Source organism: Oryzias latipes, chromosome 13, assembly GCF_053564925.1.
Source record: "Oryzias latipes strain Hd-rR chromosome 13, Olatipes_Hd-rR_3.1".
NCBI lineage: Eukaryota > Metazoa > Chordata > Actinopteri > Beloniformes > Adrianichthyidae > Oryzias > Oryzias latipes.
The window spans coordinates 27,888,563-27,906,850 of NC_136249.1; the positions used below are offsets into that span (position 1 = coordinate 27,888,563).

Here is an 18,288-nt window from a genome sequence, read left to right on the forward strand (position 1 = left end):
AAGCCTTCAAAATGAATAAAAAGACATTTTTTTATAAATACTTTTGCAGCCTCTTACTAACACGTGTTGCATCTGTTCAGATCAAGAAGGTCGTGACCTATCTCTGTAGGAATAACACCACGCGAACCATGGAGGAGTTAGTCTTTGAATTACAGCAAACAGATCCAGTCAACCCGATGGTGCAGCACAGCGACAGCCCTCCTTTCTATTGCTTCACTGCCACAGGCAAAACCTCTGTCGCTTCAGGTACACTTTTTTATTTGTTTAAGCTAGGAAATTTGTTTTAAAGATGCATTTTAGCTCAGTTAATACTTCTAAAATACTGATTTGAACAATATTTTAAGTTTAACATTTGTCTTTACAGAGTTACTTAGACCTTTATTTGGTCTCTGATTTGCTGTTCATTAGATTTGCTAAAGACCCACTCTTTCAAGATCATCTTTTTAACTATTTTCAAAATGTTCCCAGTGGTCTTTGAATTATGATTATGGGTTGTTTTTGGCCAAAATCTTAAAACCTGTGTCGTTTTCTGGGACGTGGTTGCTGCAAAATTCTCTCCAGAATTTTGGGCGAGACTGTTGGCATGGAGCAACCCAGCCCCCTCTTCCCTTCGCCCATAACTGAGCTATCTGCTTCCACGTTCTCCCGCTAGCTTACAGCCCCTAACACCCAAAACCTAACATTACCAGTGTAACAAAAATGACGAGCAACGTTGGAGCTATCCAGTCGTACAGTTTTAAATCAAATGGAAGCTCAGACGAGGAAAAATGAAGACGGACATGAATTCATTTGTCCACAAGTGAAAGCATTAGAATGGAGCAGAGCAGGGAAGTTTTGGCTCACCCATTGTATTTTCTACAGAACAAATACAATCTTTTTCAAACTGCATTTTATTGTCTGCTCCTGATTCACAATCATTTGAAAACAGAAATACTATGCAATTTTCTCTCTTTATGCCTTAGGTCATCAGAAAAATGCCACAAGCACATGTTAAAAGCATAACATTTTCATCAGAGTGGGTCTTCAAGTCTTATAATAAAAACTCTTTATTTTTATTGCGTTACCTGTGTTATCTTGATTTATGAATAAAAAAAGATGTTGAAAAGAATAAAATAGAGTTGACTTTAAACATGCTATTATGACAGTAGAATCATTTAGGATTCATAATTTCCCTGTCCAGATCTTCTGTTATAAATGTTCCTAATCTTCTGTAAGCAAACTTCTTAACATGTGGGTTATTTTAGGCACCACCTCGAGCAGCAACACTGTTGTGGCAGCCCAGGACAGCTTTCCTGACCTAGATGACACCAAGACTGCAAAAGAGAACGATGAAAGGTATTGTATGCAAAAATCTTTCACTTTCATCTTACTGCTAACAGTCATACTGAACTGTTTGTATAAATTTTTATTTTTATCCTAGGCGTAGTCATTTAATGCGAGCACACAACCGTCTGGAATCACGTTACAGCAACAGTTCTGGAGGATCTTATGATGAAGAAAAGAGTAAGCATTTCTTTGTAGTAAACAACCTATCTATTGAGGGGGGCTGTTTTTTGGCTGGGAAGTGTGAAATACAAAATCTGGCTAGATGCCATCGATAATGCATGAACAGTGTGCAAAGTGGCCCACGGCTTTTCAGGGTCTGTGAGAATTGGCACTGAAACAGAAGTAGTTGAGCCCAGGGTTCCTGCACTCCAAATACTCACCGAGAAACAGCTTTCTTGAGGTTAACTACTTCCTCTGTAAGACATAAATAGATAAACAACTACAAGAATTCTTAAGTTTCTTTTTGATACAATAACCTTTTGTAGTGTTAGATTGTAAGTTACCATTAAAGCTGCGTGTTTACATGCAGTTTGTGGTTATTACATAAAAAGACGATTATTCAAACCCTTTCACCAGGCGAACTTCTGCCCCCTTATGCTGATTGGCTGATGGCGGTTTTGGAGAGCAACCAGCCCCATTCTCTCCCTATGCCTCTCAATGGAGGATGCTGGGCTCCTCTGGTGGACTTTTTACCTGAGACCATCACTCCTAGAGGTCCTTTGCACAGGTTTGACAACATCATTCAAAAGGAGCTTTAGTGTAAATGGTCTTAATTTCCCTCTGGTGATTAAAATGTTGCTTTTTTCTGTTTTAAGCAGCTCGAGTGTATATTTAGAATATTATCTAGTTTATTTTTTTAAATGTGCAATTCATTAGACACTTACTATACCTTTTGCTTTATAGATGTAATATTGCAGTCATCTTCATGGCAGAAATGGTTGTGGATCACAGTATAAAAGAGGACTGGACCATTCATCTGCCTTTGCTTCTGCACGCTCTATTTCTAGGTAAAGTCACTTTAGAGCCAGCAAGCATCCAGAAAATCTATGTTTTGATTCATTGCTACTGACAAAAATATAATATACAATAAAATAGGAAAAATCAGATTTCTTTTTCATTTATTAATAATAAGAGTCTGCCATTCCAATCATCTTTTGGTCCCAGTTGTGTTTTAATTGTAATTATGCCGTTTTCAGCCAAAATCTAAAAACCTGTGTAATTTTCTAGAACATAGTTTCTGCAGAGTGGCAGTTCTATAGAAATTCACCTCTGAGTTGTGGGGTTGTCGGCGCTGAGCAACCCCACACCCCCGTTCCCCTTCTCATTGCTGAGAGCTTAGACCAGGGAGCTTTTGGTCCACCCAGCGTATGTTTTTCAAACTGCATTTTTTTGGGCTGCTGCTGATTCACAGCAATTTCAATAAAGAAATATTTAGATATACAATTTAAATCTTAGTGTTCTTTATGTATGTCCTCTTTATCAGAAAAATGCCACAAGAACGTGAAAAACCTCATTTTATTTTAAAGATTTGAAATATATGCCTATTTTGTATGAATGCACAAGACAGATGTGCTGATGATCTTCTCATTACTGATAATTGGTATGTTTGTTTCGTGAAAAATATAACCACGTCTCCTATTTTAGAGTTACTGTTGAATTTGTAATGTTCTAAAATAAAAGTTGTCGTACACAATGTAGATAAATATTCTTATGAAACTATCTATTCATAATATTGTGTCTTCCTTATGCTTTCATCATTTTTTTTGGCTGTTATTAAGTACAGGTTTGTATTATAATTGAGCAAAATGCTGATTTTATCCTGTTTATTTCAGGCATGGATCACTATCGTCCAGAGGTGTTTGAGCACTGCAAACGTCTCCTTCTCCACCTGCTCATCACTTTGCCCTGTAACAGCAACTGTCAGGCCATTGCATCAGTTTTGTTACAGACCCGTGAGATCAACGTCACCAAGACCCTCACCTGCAAACCATATCTTCAGCCGGAGTTTTCATCTTCAGGTGGACAAAAAATAGCCTTTAACATACACCTTTGAGCCTTTTCCAACTCTAACATGTTCTCGTTTTAAGAAAATCTCATTTTCAATTAAAGTCCACAAGTTGACAGAGTAGCATTTGGCACATGACTTTTTGTGATGGCTTTAATCAACAAGCGTCAAGAGGAGATGACTAGCATTCCTTTAGGACAATAGATAAGGTTCTTATCTGGTGAAAGAAAATATTTGGATGTTGTGCCAAAGGCAGTATTAAGAACCGAGGACATCAAAGGTCTAGATTAAAGCATTCCATACTGCTATTTTTATCCTCTTGCCCAAATTGGGGCCATCTGCTTGGACAAACTTTTTTTTGCTCCCCGCTCTCTGGCTGCTAAAATGACAAATGTCTAGACGTTGTGAAACATGCTGTACTTTTGCATTCGCTCTAGCTGACTTTTTTTTAAAAATACTTTTCCAAATGTTTACTTTTGCAAAGAAAAAAAAATTGTAAAATATTTTCTGATGCAATTAAGTAGTTAGACAACTTGCTGTGATAGTTTAGTTTACATGAGCACCAAGAAACAAAGCACTTGTACAAATCTGCGATGACACACTTTTCTTGTGTGGTTAACAGGGGGATTTGACTTTCTGCGGGAGTGCCAGGCATCTCCCGTGCCAGACTCCGGGCTGAGCTCTTCCTCTACATCATCCAGTTTAAGTCTGGGAGGCAGCAGCAATAATCTGCCGGAGATTATGCAGGAGATGGAGGAGCTGGTGGGGCCCGGGAAAACAAATGAGAAGGCCAGCAAGCTCATTGAGTTTTTGGCAACAAGGTATAACACTGAGATGTGTTTTAAATTTAATTTAATAGCAGATTTAAAAATTGAACAGAGTTGAATTATGCAAACAAGTTAGAAACGGTCTTCTGATGCCTTGATGTGCTTCATCATATTTCTTGATAAAAGTTGCCACCTAGTGGTGAAGCATGCTTAGTGCAACAGATTCAAAGCAGACAGACACTCTAGACATGGCTACAGACCATTCAAAATTATTTTTTTCTCTTGTAAAAAGAATTGCAAATTTGATTGATTGATTGATTGATTGATTGATTGATTGATTGATTGATTGATTGATTGATTGATTGATTGATTGATTGATTGATTGATTGATTGATTGATTGATTGATTGATTGATTGATTGATTGATTGATTGATTGATTGATTGATTGCCTTTCTCTATGGTTTTTTAGACCATATGGACCACTTTGGTGCCATGAAGACATTTCACCAAAGAACCAAACCTCAAAAAGTATGACACAGCTGACAAACTTTCTCCGACATGTGTTGTCAGTGTTTAAAGAGTCCAAGTCAGGTAACCTTCCCATGTGTGGCTATCAGATGATTGTTTTACGTGGTACATGCTTTGTGTCTTTTATGTTTTTATATGTATATGCTGTATATATATATTTTAACCTGTGAAGCAGCTTGTGACTTCTGTCTGTGAAAGGTGCTATAGAAATAAATTTGACTTTACTTACTTACTTACTTACTTACTTACTTACTTACTTACTTACTTACGTACTTACATACTTTCTTACTTACTTACTTACTTACTTACTTACTTACTTACTTACTTACTTACTTACTTACTTACTTACTTAGTTACTTACTTACTCACTCACTCACTCACTTACTTACTTACTTACTTTCTTACTTACTTACTATCATTTACTTGTTTGAAAACTTTGCCAAATCTTGCTACTGACTTTTTTTTGTGTTCAGATTTCCATCTGGAGCAACAACTTAGCGAGGTGGCGCTGCAAACAGCCTTGTGCAGTTCGTCTCGTCACTACGCTGGTCGCTCCTTCCAGGTGTTCCGGGCCCTTCACCTGCCCATCTCTGCCCACGCCGTGTCTGACCTGCTCTCACGGCTTGTTGAAGTTGTTGGTGAACACGGAGAAGAAGTGCAGGTCAGTCCTCTGACCATATATGCATGTGCCGTTTCTCCCAGATTATGAAAACAATCATTACTGTAAATGTTAGAAAAGACTCATGCCATTTGACTGATTTTTTAGATTGGGCTGAGCCAATTCAAATAAATGTGATTCACAGGTTCATAAGTCTTTTTAACTAATTAAAATTCTTTCTAAATATGGATCAATAATGTGTATGCTAATAAAAAAAACTGTTGTCGCATATGTAAAAGTTTAAACCAGACTTAGGTGAAACTTTCATTGATAAACAGGGAATTCTTTCTTCAAACATAGAATTAAAAAGCAGCCCCCCCCTAAAAAAATAGACAAATAAAAGATCAAACAAAATTGAGTTGAAGCAATCAACCAATAATCAATTTAAGTGATAAACCAGTATTACATTTGATTTGAAAATTGTATTTGCTTAATAAGTCAACAAATCACAAATACTTTTAAACATTTTTGGAGCTGTTTTAGTTGGTTTTTCGTACAACACCAGAGGAACGTTTGCTTTGTCAGCAATGTGACTACTTGTAAAATGAATACAGCTACTAAAAAGCTGAACATTGCAGTTTTAACTTGGATATGGTGGATTTTAGCATTTCCTTGTAGTTTCTCATCTTCTTACTGGTTGCATATAGTAAAAACCATGACTTTAAAATGAATTTTGCTCCTATTCAGTCAACAATAAAGCAATATTTTGTAGAAACATTTTGCAGTTAAACCTCTTAGAAAGTTTGAAATGTTCTGGCTTAACAGATTTTGATCTTGTTCTTCACCTGTGTTTCAAACCTAAAACCTTACCTTTCACTGAGTGTAAAGCAGTTCCAATTGTATATTTTTTCATTTGAGCCTGTTGCATCTATAATGCTGGTCCTAATTTATGGACTTTTCTAAAACACAAATTGAGAATTGCATTTTTTAATCTATAATAAAACAGTAAAAATAGCAAATATGGCAATAAATTACCAAATAAGTACCTTCAAGCTCTTAGCGTGGAGCCAGTGGGTACCAGTGCAATCTTTGGTGATCTACAGCTGAGGAACAAGGCTTAGAAAAATTTTGTACAGAGGGGTGTGATTAGATTTATCTGTAGACATGATTTTATTTAACTGCCTTGGAGGGTAAAAACTGTGCCAGACTCCTTCTGTTTTGGCCTGCCAGAGATTGAATAAGAAGATGACAAAAGTCATTTTAATTCATTTTGCTCAACAAGGTGAGTGATTATTGTTAACAGTCATGAAAATATTTGAAATCAAGGTTAAAATTAGACCTTCTAAATGAACATGTGTACTTTTTCCCTCATAGGGCTATGTGATGGAAGTCTTACTCACACTGGAATCTGTGGTGGACAACTTGGCAGAATGCCTCAAGAACAATGATCTGATGGCTGCCTTGACAAGGTTTGTTTCTTTTCTAGATGTATCCACAAGCATTTAGCTTTTCAAATGTAAATTAACTTTGCATTTTTATTTTTGTAACTACAGAGCCACATCTCCAGATTTCCTTACTAGCCTCAAGCAGCTTTCCAACAGGAAAAGCACAGGACAACTCAACCTAAGAAGAGAAGAGAGGATCCGGCATCAGAGGAGCTCCTCTGTTCCTAAGAAGTTCGGAGAGGCTGACAGGCTCTCTGATCCGCCGCGTAGCGCCACACTCGATCGTATCCAGGCCTCTGAACAGCAGGGCCTGCTGGCAAAGATCCGGGGCTCGTCTGCTCTTAAAGACAACGTCACTGACCCAATGAGCATCAACCACCCTAGCAACCTGATGGCCACCATATTCTGGGTGGCAGTGTCCCTGATGGAGTCAGACTTTGAGTTTGAATATCTTATGTCTCTACGCCTCCTGAACAAACTTCTATCCAATATATCGCTTGACAAGCTGGAGAACAGGGAGAAGCTGGAGAAGCTGCAAAGTCAGCTGAAATGGAGCAGTTTCACTGGACTCCAGCAACTGCTGTTGAAGGGCTTCACTTCTCTGTCCACCACTGATCTCACGCTCCAACTCTTTTGCCAACTTGCACCTGTATCACGAGTCCCTGTAGTGGACACCTCACAAGCCATAGGTATTTCCCCAAAATGTGATTGACGCAAGTTATCCTGATAGCTTTTTTTTTTAGAATTATTAAAGTCTCGTCTTCTTCATCCTCCAGGTTTTCCCTTGAATATTCTGTGCCAGCTTCCACATCTTGTGCAGCACTTTGATGCCCCCACACAGTTTTGTCAAGAGGTTGCTGAGAAAATAGCCCAGGTTTGACTGTGGATAATCTCTTGATTCTCATATAAGATTTCTACTAGTATATATGTTTTGACTGATACGTTTTTGATGTAGGTAAGCCACGAAGAGAAAAATGCCAAACTCTCCAACCTTGCTCACGTCATGACCCTGTATAAAACACGTTCATACACACGGGACTGCTTCTCCTGGGTCAATGTCATGTGTCGGTATCTTCACGAGGCTTTCCCAGACGTCACGCTGAATCTGGTCACTTACATGGCTGAGGTGTGTGCAGCTACCTCTTTTTTTATTTGCCTTGCTGTGGACAGAGTCTGGGTTACCCAACATATTGTGTGTTCTGTCACTCCTACAGCTGTTGGAAAAGGGTCTCCCCAGCATGCAGCAGACACTTCTACACATCATTTCCAGCCTTCTGAGTCACATGGATCTGAGTGGAATTCAAGCCAAACCCTTTAACATGGAGGTGCTGAAGACAATTGAAAAGTTTGTCCATGTGAGTTGATTACAACAAACACCTTTTTTTCAATTTAATCAGTTTAATTGTCTTTATATATATGTCTTCTACCTTAAGAAACAATGTTAAAAACACCAAAAACATGATTTTCATCAGAGTGGGTCTTTAAAGCTCTTTTTAAGGTGAGTCAGAATAAAAATGAATATTTGAGTCTTTTTTTTTTTTTACTAGTCTCTGTTCCTTGTTTCCTGTAAGTGCTCTGAAAAGAAAGAGGAAAAGAAGTCAGTGTTGTGTCAGCACTGTAAATTCGTGGACAAACCCACACTATAAACAGTCAGCTTCAGACCAGGCCTGTGCCTATTCTCATACTGTGTCCATTTATATCAAATACCTCTGATCCCAAAGATGAGTCAGACAAACAGGCATCTTTCACTTTTTCTTTTCTGTGTGCATTTTAATTAATGTTGTTTGTTGTGCATTTATCTGTTTTCACTGCAGACTGTCCATTGGAGAGAGGCCCTAAATATCCTGAAGCTAGTCGTTTCTCGATCAGCCAGCTTGGTTCAACCTTCATTCCCACAGAGTGACCTTTCCTATGAGGACATCAGCTGCATCTGGGACCGGTCTTCCAAGGCTCTGCCTGGGAAAACCCTGGATTTCCACTTTGACATATCTGAGGCAAGAACATTTCTATCTAATTTTTCTTTTCTGTTATTTTTAGGACAATGCATTTCAAGTTTCTCCAGCCAGTGGAAAGGTTAAATCCTTCCATGTTTGGGCTTGGATTTTCCCTGCTATTGGGTGTGGTGTTTGTTGAAGCTGTGGCATGGAAACTTTACTTCCCCTTCCTTTTTGGATATTTCACTTTAGAGGGTTGAGATTAGCTTGAAAGCTCAGACGGTAAACATAATTAGCCAGAAAGAAGGGAACTGGAAAGTGATGTGAAAGATAGGAGCAGTGCCTGTGTGTGGGAACTGAACAGGAGATATTTGTGCAGCTCATGAATGAAAGGAAATGATGTCAGCTCATTGCCGCCTTCCTTTACTGCATGAATCAGTGAGTTCTTTGAGTTGGCAGCAGTGATCACACAGGAAAAATACTTGTTGATCATTTCAAGAACACCTCAATATTTAGGAGAAAAAAAGTGTAAACTATTGATCCATTTTACTTCATCTCCATTTCAAAGAAAACATTGTAATATTTTTACTGTTATCCTGGAGTCCAGAACTGTATTTGTTTGTTTCAGACCCCACTGATTGGTCGCCGTTTTGATGACTTACAGTGCTCACCGGGTCGTGATGCCAAGAGCAGTAAGACGGCAGTGACCCGCAGCACTTCCTCTACCTCCTCTGAATCCAACTCCAACAACGTCCTGGTGCCAGTCAGCTGGAAAAGACCTCAATCTTCACAAGTATGAAGTTTTCTCTCATTACAAATTTACAGTTTCTTATGTTAAAAAAAACTGGTATCTAATCTAAATTGAAAAATTCTTTAACTTTTTGCAGAAAAGAACACGTGAAAAACTGGTAAATGTGTTGTCTCTGTGCGGACAAGAAGTCGGCCTCACAAAAAATCCTTCGGTAAGACAGATGTTGCTTTTAGAACAAGAAACATCACTAAACATCTTTTTTTGCATTCTGTGACAAATGATTTTTTTTTCTCCATTCTCTGCATAGGTGATTTTCTCTAGCTGTGGAGACTTGGACCTCATGGAGCACCAGCCCAGCCTGGTGTCCTCCGATGAGGGCAATCGAGAACAAGACAATATGGACGACGTCACATCAGAGCAGCAGTTCAGAGTCTTCAGAGACTTTGATTTTTTAGATGTGGAGCTTGAAGATGGGGAGGTGGGTCTTCTTACCTTTTGAATCACAGACAAACCTGTTCATTAGTTGCAAAATCAGAAATGATGGGCCATTCTTTCGATGCAAAACTTGTTTATGTTGCATAAATCTGATGTACCTTCTCTGCTTTACGAGCTTTCTGTCCCTTTTTTTTGTCTGTGCAATCTAGGAGCTACAGGTAACTTTACTCATTTTGCATTTTAATTTGCTGTGCTCTTAGTTGGCATTTGTGCAGACTAGATAGCTGTCAAAGGGATGGTAAAAAAAAAAAAAAAGGACAGAATGTGTGTGTGTGTGTGTTGTGCAGTATACAAAGCTGCTTCTGCCACATTCACAAAGCGGAGTTTCAAGGTGGACAACAAGTTTTGGTAAGGTCTAAAAAAGGAGGTCCAAGGACTAACCCCTGTGCTTACGTAGGTGTTTAAAACATGCAAAGCATTGAATGCAATTTATAAAATCATTTTAGGTGCAGTCAGGCTGATAACAAAGCAATTAAATTAAGTTTGAGCAGGAAGTTTCCTATTTTTGACTTAATAAAATGGAGATTTGATGGAGTCTGGTGTTTAGTTGAGACCATCAGTGATGTTTTGGCTTTAAGTTACTGTCTTTTTGGATTTATGAGTCTGCTATATTTTCAGTTGCATTGCATCTATTTTGGTTTTAACTTTGAAAAAGTGTCAACAGTGTTGGGATTTTAGTGTAGCATCAAATCACATACTGTAATCACTTGAATTCTTTACATGGATCCAACCATAGAGTGATTAACCCTCTCCCTGAACGTGCACTGCATGGTTGTAAGTGTGTATGCATGCAGTTGCGTTATATACATCATGGTGCCGAGTATCTCTTTATTCTACTGTTGCAGGGAGAAACTATGGACAGCTTTAACTGGGGGGTGCGTCGACACTCTATGGACAGTTTGGATCAGAGTGACCTCCAGCCCCTGGAAGAGAGTCAGCTGTCCAGCAGCATGCCCAGCCTCAGCAAGATCACGCATGAAGACTCAGATGATTCGTCTGAGGAGGATTCCTTAGTTACCAGCCAAACACTCTCCCACTCCCAGCTTGTAAGCTTTTGTGTAAAAGTAATTTTAGATTTTTAATAAAGTAAAATTTGGGGTATTTTCTAGTAATATCAAAGTATTTTGTTTTATTTTCAGAATTTTTAAACCAGAAATGTTGTGTCCCATCTTATGATAGGTTTCAAAAGTATGCTAATTTACTGACAGTTATTTATGATAGCATTGTGGGGAGTCTATTAGGTCTTCATCATTTGACAAAATGAAACAAAACCAAATAAAAATGTTTCCCCAAAGTTTCCAATATTGATATAATCAACTTTTTTTTCATCTGAAATGACTTTATAATAGTAAAGGTCAAGATTTTTGATTTGATTGACAATTTGCCTTAGATGGCACAATTTAGTAAGAAAGTAGGAATCAATTAATCATTTAATTTGATTCATTCTTACACCCCAAGTTGCAATTCTTGCATTTCTCAATCCACCCTTTGTTTTTGTTTTTTTGTGCTTTCAGAATGTCAGCCTCTCTCCAACTGCCGAAATCAGTAGCATGGATGCGCCATCTGCCTTTTCTGATAAAACTTCGACAGATTCAACTCCTCCTAGTACCAAAAACCCCAGTTTCGATGTCCAACTGCCAGACGACTCGAAGCAGCGGGTGAATAAGGGCTTCAGAGTGTCTGAGATTCTAGGGAGTACTAATTCCTATCGCAGTTCCATACTGGAATTCTTTACTAATTTTGCCAAATAGGAGCCTTTATGTTGCAATGTTTTTAGTGTAATGTCTTAAATGTTAGATATGCTTTGGGCTCAATCTATGCATTAAATAGCGCTGCTTACCTTTTCGACTTCCTTTACATATTCTTTCTTCAAAGTAGAGCATGTGCCAGTATATCCTCTGTAATTTAAATCTTGCATGTAAAAGGTGAATGATCTGAATCCTACAAAGAGACAATCTGTGTTTTGGGCTGTGGGCTCGTTTCCACCTCATAATATTAGTGACAGATTGTTTGGGAATGTGATGGGTTCATAATCTATTTTACTCTTTTTTTTTCTTAATCTGTGAAAGGCAATGTGTATACCTACTGCTTCTGTGTGGGTTGGTCTAAGCAGTAACTAAAAGCTGTTGGCATGTGGGGGTTCAACCAAAGGTTTACACATTGCCTGTCCAAAACCAAAAGTGCCCAAAGCCAGATTCCTGGCTCTGATGAAGTATTTATAAATTAATTTAATTGGCAAAACTAAATAAAATGTGCCAAACAAACAAAAAAAAAAAACATCAAGGAGTGTCCCGATAAAAGGTTAGTGTGTCAGTTTTATTTGAATAGTGATGTTACTGATAACGAAGAATAACAGAGGGAGTCACAGATACATTTGACGCATGCTACATTAGCATTTGCGTTTGATTTTTGTCAGTTTCTTTTATTCTGAAGAGTTTTGTGTCTCTTTTACTTCAGAGTGAGTTTTCACAAGAAGATGAAGACACCAATGTCCATGAAGACGACTTGTCGCTCTCAATCAGCGATCTTCACCTCGAGTGTCACTCAGAGGACAGTTTGACAACAGACTTGATTTCCAGTGGTTGTAAAGCAGAGCTGGACCTGGACTCCTGTGCACTTAGGTACACATTTCTTTTACAGTTTAGACAAATCACAGTCAAATAAATATAATTTCTAATGGGCACTTGTGACGATTCAGTCTTGCAGAAGAAGAGATGGATAACTTACTGGAATCGCATTCCTCACCGCCACCATCACCTTTCTTCTCTGCTATTTTGGCCGCTTTTCAACCTGCAGTGTGCGATGATGCAGAGGAGGCCTGGCGGAGTCACGTCAACCAGCTTGTGTCTGACTCCGATGGATCCTGTGCAGTTTACACCTTTCAAGTGTTTTCATCGCTTTTCCAGGTATTTAATCCCATTTACATGGGCAGCAGGAATTCAGTATATTATATTAGTTATTGCAGTGATTCAAAGGATTAAATATAACTCAAATCAATTATTGTTTTGATTCATTACGTAGTTTTTTTTAAAACTGATAAATGTATCTTTTTTCCCTGTTTTTTTATTTATTTCATTATTATTTTTTTCAAATTGCTGTTAAAGCTCAAGCTATATGGTATTGGGAAACTGTATACTTCAACATTTACTTTATTCACATGCATATTTTTCACCTGGATTTGTGTAAGTTAATTGTTACCACTTCCCATGCACATAAAAACAGGTCTACAGATAATGCTCATCTATCACTAGTGGGGGACATCTTAAAACTAAAACAAATGTGTTTTATATTTGTAGTTTAAATGACTAATAACTCTCTTTTCACTGTTTTTAAAGTAACTAAAGTTTATAAAGTAACTTCAGAATCATGAAGCCAAAATGCTCCTAAAGTGCACTTGCAATATGCCCTCTCTGTTCAAATAATTCCCCCAAAAGATTAGAAATGTGTTATCTGTCTTAATAGTTGTATTATTTGAGAGTATGGATTTAAGTCTTGAAAGGTTTTATATCAGATATTGTTCACCTCACTGACAAAAGACAAAAAGACAAAAAAAACATTCTCATCCTGCAAATAAAGAATATAACTGCTTAAAATGAAATGAAAATGTGATGGACAAAACTATAACTAATGTCTCTGTGTTTGCAGAGTATCCAGAGTAAATTTTGTTTACTGACATGTGACGCCGTGAATTATATTGGCGATGGCTTGAGAGGGTTGGGATCAAAGTTCATTAAGTCTTCTGAGATGCTGACCTCTTGCTCAGAATGTCCAACATTGTTTATCGATGCAGATACAGTACGTTTTTTCATTTTAATTCTGTTTTTTCCCCCAAATAAGTTGTCAGTTGTTGAAAAGTATTTCACAAAGCCTTTCCCACAGATCATGTCTTATGGGCTTTTGGAAAAAATGAAATTCAGTGTGTTGGAACTTCAAGAATACGTTGACACCTACAACAACAAAAAGGAGGCAGCTCTCAGTGTAAGAACATTTCTATTTTATTTTTAAGTTGTCTCTTTGGCATTTGTATTGTGACCACATCTTTCTTTGTTTAAGTGGTTAAAGGACTGTAAAGCAACTTTTCCCAGAAGCACTGAAGACTCAACAATAACATGTCATCCAGCGCAGCATGAGGAAAAGGTAGACACTTTTGATTGGTTTATTTTTGTCTAAATTTATGCAACACATAACTGACAAAATGTATTACATTAGTATTGTAAAATACAGATTCAGTATGGACAGATTTATTCTGCTGAGGTGCGAGTAGTAGATTTGTAACAGAAGAATATCAGTGCAGGGGATTCAATTTCTTTTGCTCTTTCATGCTGTATTTTCCGCATTACTGTCTGAAACTGTCGCTCTGTGAGTGTTACTCCTACTTTTTCCTTTTTCTCTTGCCGTCAACTTTAATTTGGAGCATGTCAGATTGAGGATCCCATAGTGGATGAACACTTTGATCACCTCCTGCTCCGTTGATCATGGGATCAACTTTTCTGTCATTTTCTGGTTTTATTTCAACTCTGAACAACTACACTCACTTTATATCCAAAGAAATTTGACATCTAAATGCTTTTTTCCCAAATTTGCTTAAATGTGTCAGGAAGTGAGTGCATTTGTGCAATTTTTAAAAAACAAAACAACTACTTTAGTGGCTTTTTTTAACTAACAATTTTGTTCTTAAAGACCCACTCCAATCACCTTTGAGCATTCCCGGTGATATTTTAATTATGATTTTTCCGTCTTTAGCCAAAATCAAAAAGCCTGTCATTTTCAAGGGCATTCTGCACACCGGCAGGAGTTACAAAATTTTTACCATTTGAATTGTAGGTAGGACTGTTGGGGCAGAGCAACCCCACCCAAACTTCCCCTCACCATTGCAGAGTGTTCTCTGTTTACACTCTCCCACTCGCTTACAGCTACTCGCACCCCCAACCCAACATTACCAGTGCAATAAAATGGCAAGAAATATTGGAGCTATCCAGCTGTACAGTTTTAAACCAAATGTCAGCTGAGGAAAGCAAAGACGTACATAGATCTACCTGTCTGCAAGTTGATGCATCGGAATGGAGCAGAGCAGATTCAAATTGCCCCTGATTCACAATTATTTCAATAACGAAATACTCAGCAAAGCAATTTTGAGCTTAATGTCCTTTACATATGTCCTACATCATCAGAAAAATGCCAGAACATGTTAAAAAAACAAAAACACAACTTTCGTCAGAGTGGGTCTTTAAAAAGAGAACCAACACTGCCGTTTTGAATTGTTTTATTCCACACACATTTGTTCTTTTCTTCTTACATGCATGACAATTATTTTAGATGTTTTTCATTCTTTCATGGATGAAAATAATGAGATTTTGTTTGCTTTTGATTGCTTTCCTTACTTCTTTTACTTCTTTCCTGCTTTGTAACATGCTTACTTGGTAGCAAATGGAAACTCTAGCTGTAAGTTTCACATCTTTGTGTCTCTTCTTCTCTGCTTTAACGCCAACGTTTTAGGCTTATTGTGAAACTATCTTTCATAAATTGGTTTATTTATATGTCGATATTATTTTTTGATAGATAACTAATCCAGATACTTTTTGTCTTCTAGCAACTGGAGCTCTGTCAAAGATTGTACAAACTCCATTTTCAGTTGCTGCTGCTTTTTCAGTCCTATTGTAAGCTGATTGAAATGGTCCATGCAATATGCTCTGTTCCAGAGGTTGGTCCTTCTGTTTCATTAATGTTGATTCTGTATCTGTTGGACGCCAACTGTCTAACCCTTGCCCTTTTCAAACTTTAGCTCACAGATATGTCACAAGAGTTAAGTCAGTTGAAAAGCAATCTGAGAATAGCAGCTGCCTCAGTGACTGCAGATGAAATCGCCGTCTGTGAGAGCTCTCGCTCTGAGCCCGTCTTCAGCTCCTCTGAAGCTGCAGTGCAGGCCATCCTGGAGAATATGAAGATCAAAGAGTTTCAAACAGCCATTCGCTGCATCCGTGAGTGCAGGTGAGGTACTGGTATATGTATACATGTAAACAGCCCAAAAAGTAAGAAACGTTTGGTAGGTTATGCATTTGTTGTAACAATGCTTGTCGCCAATTGATTAACCCTGCTAGAAAGTTGCTTATTAAACTTTCAAATTGTGTTCACTTCAGCCTGATGCCAGCAGCGTACCTGTAGGAAAAGATGTGCACGTACATTTTCGCTCTTTGGGTTGACCGAGTGATCTTAAAATTTCTTACGGGCCACCTCTGTACCCGTACAAGTTTGCCCAGAGATGAAGAGCACGCCCGCCCATCGACTTCCTTGTCGGCTGCTAAGGTTCCTGAATCGCTATGACCGAAGTTTGTGCCCTTGCATGGATAAATGGCGTCAGCTGACTCCGAAGCATCCAGAAAATATCCTGATATGCTGAGGCCTCTTGCACTTAACTGATGAAGGAGGAAGCACGGGCTCCTGGTTTTAAGGAGCAGAGTGACAGAGTGACACTCCTAATGTGCGTTATAAAATACGCTACAGTAGAGTCTACTGTTCTTAACAACAACAACAAAAACTCTTTATGTTTAGCAATATTACAATGTTCTTTAATAAATGTCTTACAAAGCATTAGTAATATTTCAGAAGGGTTTTTGATCAATAAGGATCAGTTGACACAAATTCTTCGGCCATGGGGGGGGGAGTGATTTGCGGATTCTGTGGATTCCCGGCGTCTCTGGTCCCTAACACCCACGAAATTGGGGGAATACTGTGTATAAGATAAACATTTGTACCCAAGAGGCACTGTTATAACAAAAAAGTACCGACCAAACACACCTAATCGTACCATTTTTTTTCCTTTTCAGGACAACATGGCCCAACGACATCTTTGGTGCTCATTCTGAGGATGAGGTCCAAACATTGCTGAATATCTATTTCCGACATCAAACCTTAGGTCAGACTGGAACATTTGCTCTGGTGGGCTCCAAGCAGGACCTCACGGAAATTTCTGCCAAGCTGATGGAACTTAATGGAGAAACACGCGACATGATCCGACAAGCCCAGGGCTACAGCGCTATCACAGCTTTCCTCCCAGACTCCAGGATTTCAGGATCAACTCTGTAACTGTGACCTGGGAGTATTGGAAACAGAAAACTGTAATTCAGCCTCTCTTCTCTCTCCGTGTTCAAGGCAGCTGCTTTCACTTTATTTTAAAATCAATTTGTGCGCTCTCTGGGGAATAGAACAAAATCTTCCTTTTGGAGAATGTCTGACAGCTAGAATGTCAGAAATGCAGCAATACATTTCTCTTAAATAGCTGAGGGACTTTGCTGTTGACAACATGAAGAGCTTTTCTTGCACTACCAATAGAAGCAGTCAATGCATCTGTCTTGCTACTGAGGACAACTGTAACATTTAACAATGATACCAAAGTTAGGAGATTTTCCATTGGATTTCATGTTTTAAATATATAGGGAAAACGTGCAATTCTTCTCGGAAGTGGAAGACCTTTTGTCTGCAGAACGAATGTATTTGAGTATCACAGGATTGAAAACACTGGAGAGAAAACTGATGTGTGCTATTTTGTGAGGGAGTCTCTGAGTTGTGAGTGCTCTGGGGTGTATGAAATTAATCACAATGACCATCATAGATGGCATATTTGACTCGGATTTGTGGGAGTGGTTGATGCTTTACTTTAACAGATTGCAAAAGTACTGTAATGTAAAACAAAGAAAAGGAAAAAACCTACATGCTGCTCAGTGGGTTTTCTGCTACCTAAAATATTTTACTGTACCTTTTAACAGAGCAACTTTGCAAACAGATAAATTATTTATATTTTAAAAAGACAACATGCTTTTATCAGACTAGTTTTGCAGAAGACAAATATATTTTTGATCAGTTACACTTGCCATGCTCGCAAATCTGTGTACTATTAAAAAATAGAAAACTTTAAATAAATAAACTATTTTATTTGAATTGTATATATTAGTACGAGAACCTTGCCCAGGCTTCTAAGATTGTATGTTTATGTTGTTAACTAAGTTTCTTGCTGAATGAGTAAACATAAATGTCAAGCTTCAAAAGCTGTAGCCTTGTAAATATATCTGCCTTGGCAATGTACTGAATTTTTGTGACTTGTATACTTATCAATAAATTTGTTAACTAAAATTACATTCTATTTATAGTAAATTCTCTTTATGGTATAAATTCAGCCAGCTCGAAGATTTATTTGGTAAGTTTTGTTGTGGTCAACGGTTAAGTTATAAAATCTGTCTGACACAACTTTTACTTTACAGCTCCCCTTTTTTGTAAAAATAAAAAAAAAGTGTCAGTCTGGATTAGCTGACTCACATTTACATTTTTTTGTCACTGTATTCAAACATCTTGTGACCTTTTTTGCCCACTGTTTGACACGTAGCAACTTAGATAAATGAGATGCGAGGGGAAATTTGAAAAATACTAAAAATTGCATAATTTTA

General features: G+C 38.0%; 1 protein-coding gene across 8 annotated transcripts in view; it reads left to right on the forward strand.

Moving 5' to 3' along the window:
* Nucleotides 1–17,977, forward strand: part of frya (furry homolog a (Drosophila)) — a 50,214-nt gene extending 32,237 nt beyond the window's left edge. For 4 of the 8 annotated variants that reach the window (XM_078930113.1, XM_023961344.2, XM_023961350.2 and 1 more), the window contains exons 34-62: nucleotides 81–246; nucleotides 1,245–1,335; nucleotides 1,421–1,503; nucleotides 1,903–2,053; nucleotides 2,230–2,333; nucleotides 3,159–3,344; nucleotides 3,954–4,152; nucleotides 4,569–4,690; nucleotides 5,101–5,288; nucleotides 6,600–6,694; nucleotides 6,779–7,359; nucleotides 7,447–7,544; nucleotides 7,626–7,796; nucleotides 7,885–8,025; nucleotides 8,485–8,664; nucleotides 9,233–9,397; nucleotides 9,492–9,566; nucleotides 9,663–9,833; nucleotides 10,696–10,896; nucleotides 11,365–11,508; nucleotides 12,308–12,471; nucleotides 12,549–12,756; nucleotides 13,496–13,645; nucleotides 13,730–13,828; nucleotides 13,904–13,987; nucleotides 15,275–15,292; nucleotides 15,441–15,551; nucleotides 15,633–15,838; nucleotides 16,675–17,977. In XM_078930113.1, the coding sequence (XP_078786239.1) occupies nucleotides 81–246; nucleotides 1,245–1,335; nucleotides 1,421–1,503; nucleotides 1,903–2,053; nucleotides 2,230–2,333; nucleotides 3,159–3,344; nucleotides 3,954–4,152; nucleotides 4,569–4,690; nucleotides 5,101–5,288; nucleotides 6,600–6,694; nucleotides 6,779–7,359; nucleotides 7,447–7,544; nucleotides 7,626–7,796; nucleotides 7,885–8,025; nucleotides 8,485–8,664; nucleotides 9,233–9,397; nucleotides 9,492–9,566; nucleotides 9,663–9,833; nucleotides 10,696–10,896; nucleotides 11,365–11,508; nucleotides 12,308–12,471; nucleotides 12,549–12,756; nucleotides 13,496–13,645; nucleotides 13,730–13,828; nucleotides 13,904–13,987; nucleotides 15,275–15,292; nucleotides 15,441–15,551; nucleotides 15,633–15,838; nucleotides 16,675–16,933 (4,611 nt within the window). In that variant the 3' untranslated portion in view covers nucleotides 16,934–17,977. Of the gene's footprint in view, nucleotides 1–80; nucleotides 247–1,244; nucleotides 1,336–1,420; nucleotides 1,504–1,902; nucleotides 2,054–2,229; nucleotides 2,334–3,158; nucleotides 3,345–3,953; nucleotides 4,153–4,568; nucleotides 4,691–5,100; nucleotides 5,289–6,599; nucleotides 6,695–6,778; nucleotides 7,360–7,446; nucleotides 7,545–7,625; nucleotides 7,797–7,884; nucleotides 8,026–8,484; nucleotides 8,665–9,232; nucleotides 9,398–9,491; nucleotides 9,567–9,662; nucleotides 9,834–9,999; nucleotides 10,192–10,695; nucleotides 10,897–11,364; nucleotides 11,509–12,307; nucleotides 12,472–12,548; nucleotides 12,757–13,495; nucleotides 13,646–13,729; nucleotides 13,829–13,903; nucleotides 13,988–15,274; nucleotides 15,293–15,440; nucleotides 15,552–15,632; nucleotides 15,839–16,674 lie in introns of those variants that run through there. The other 4 variants (XM_078930110.1, XM_023961352.2, XM_078930111.1 and 1 more) reach the window with 3 other exon arrangements.
* The last annotated feature ends 311 nt before the right edge of the window (nucleotides 17,978–18,288 follow it).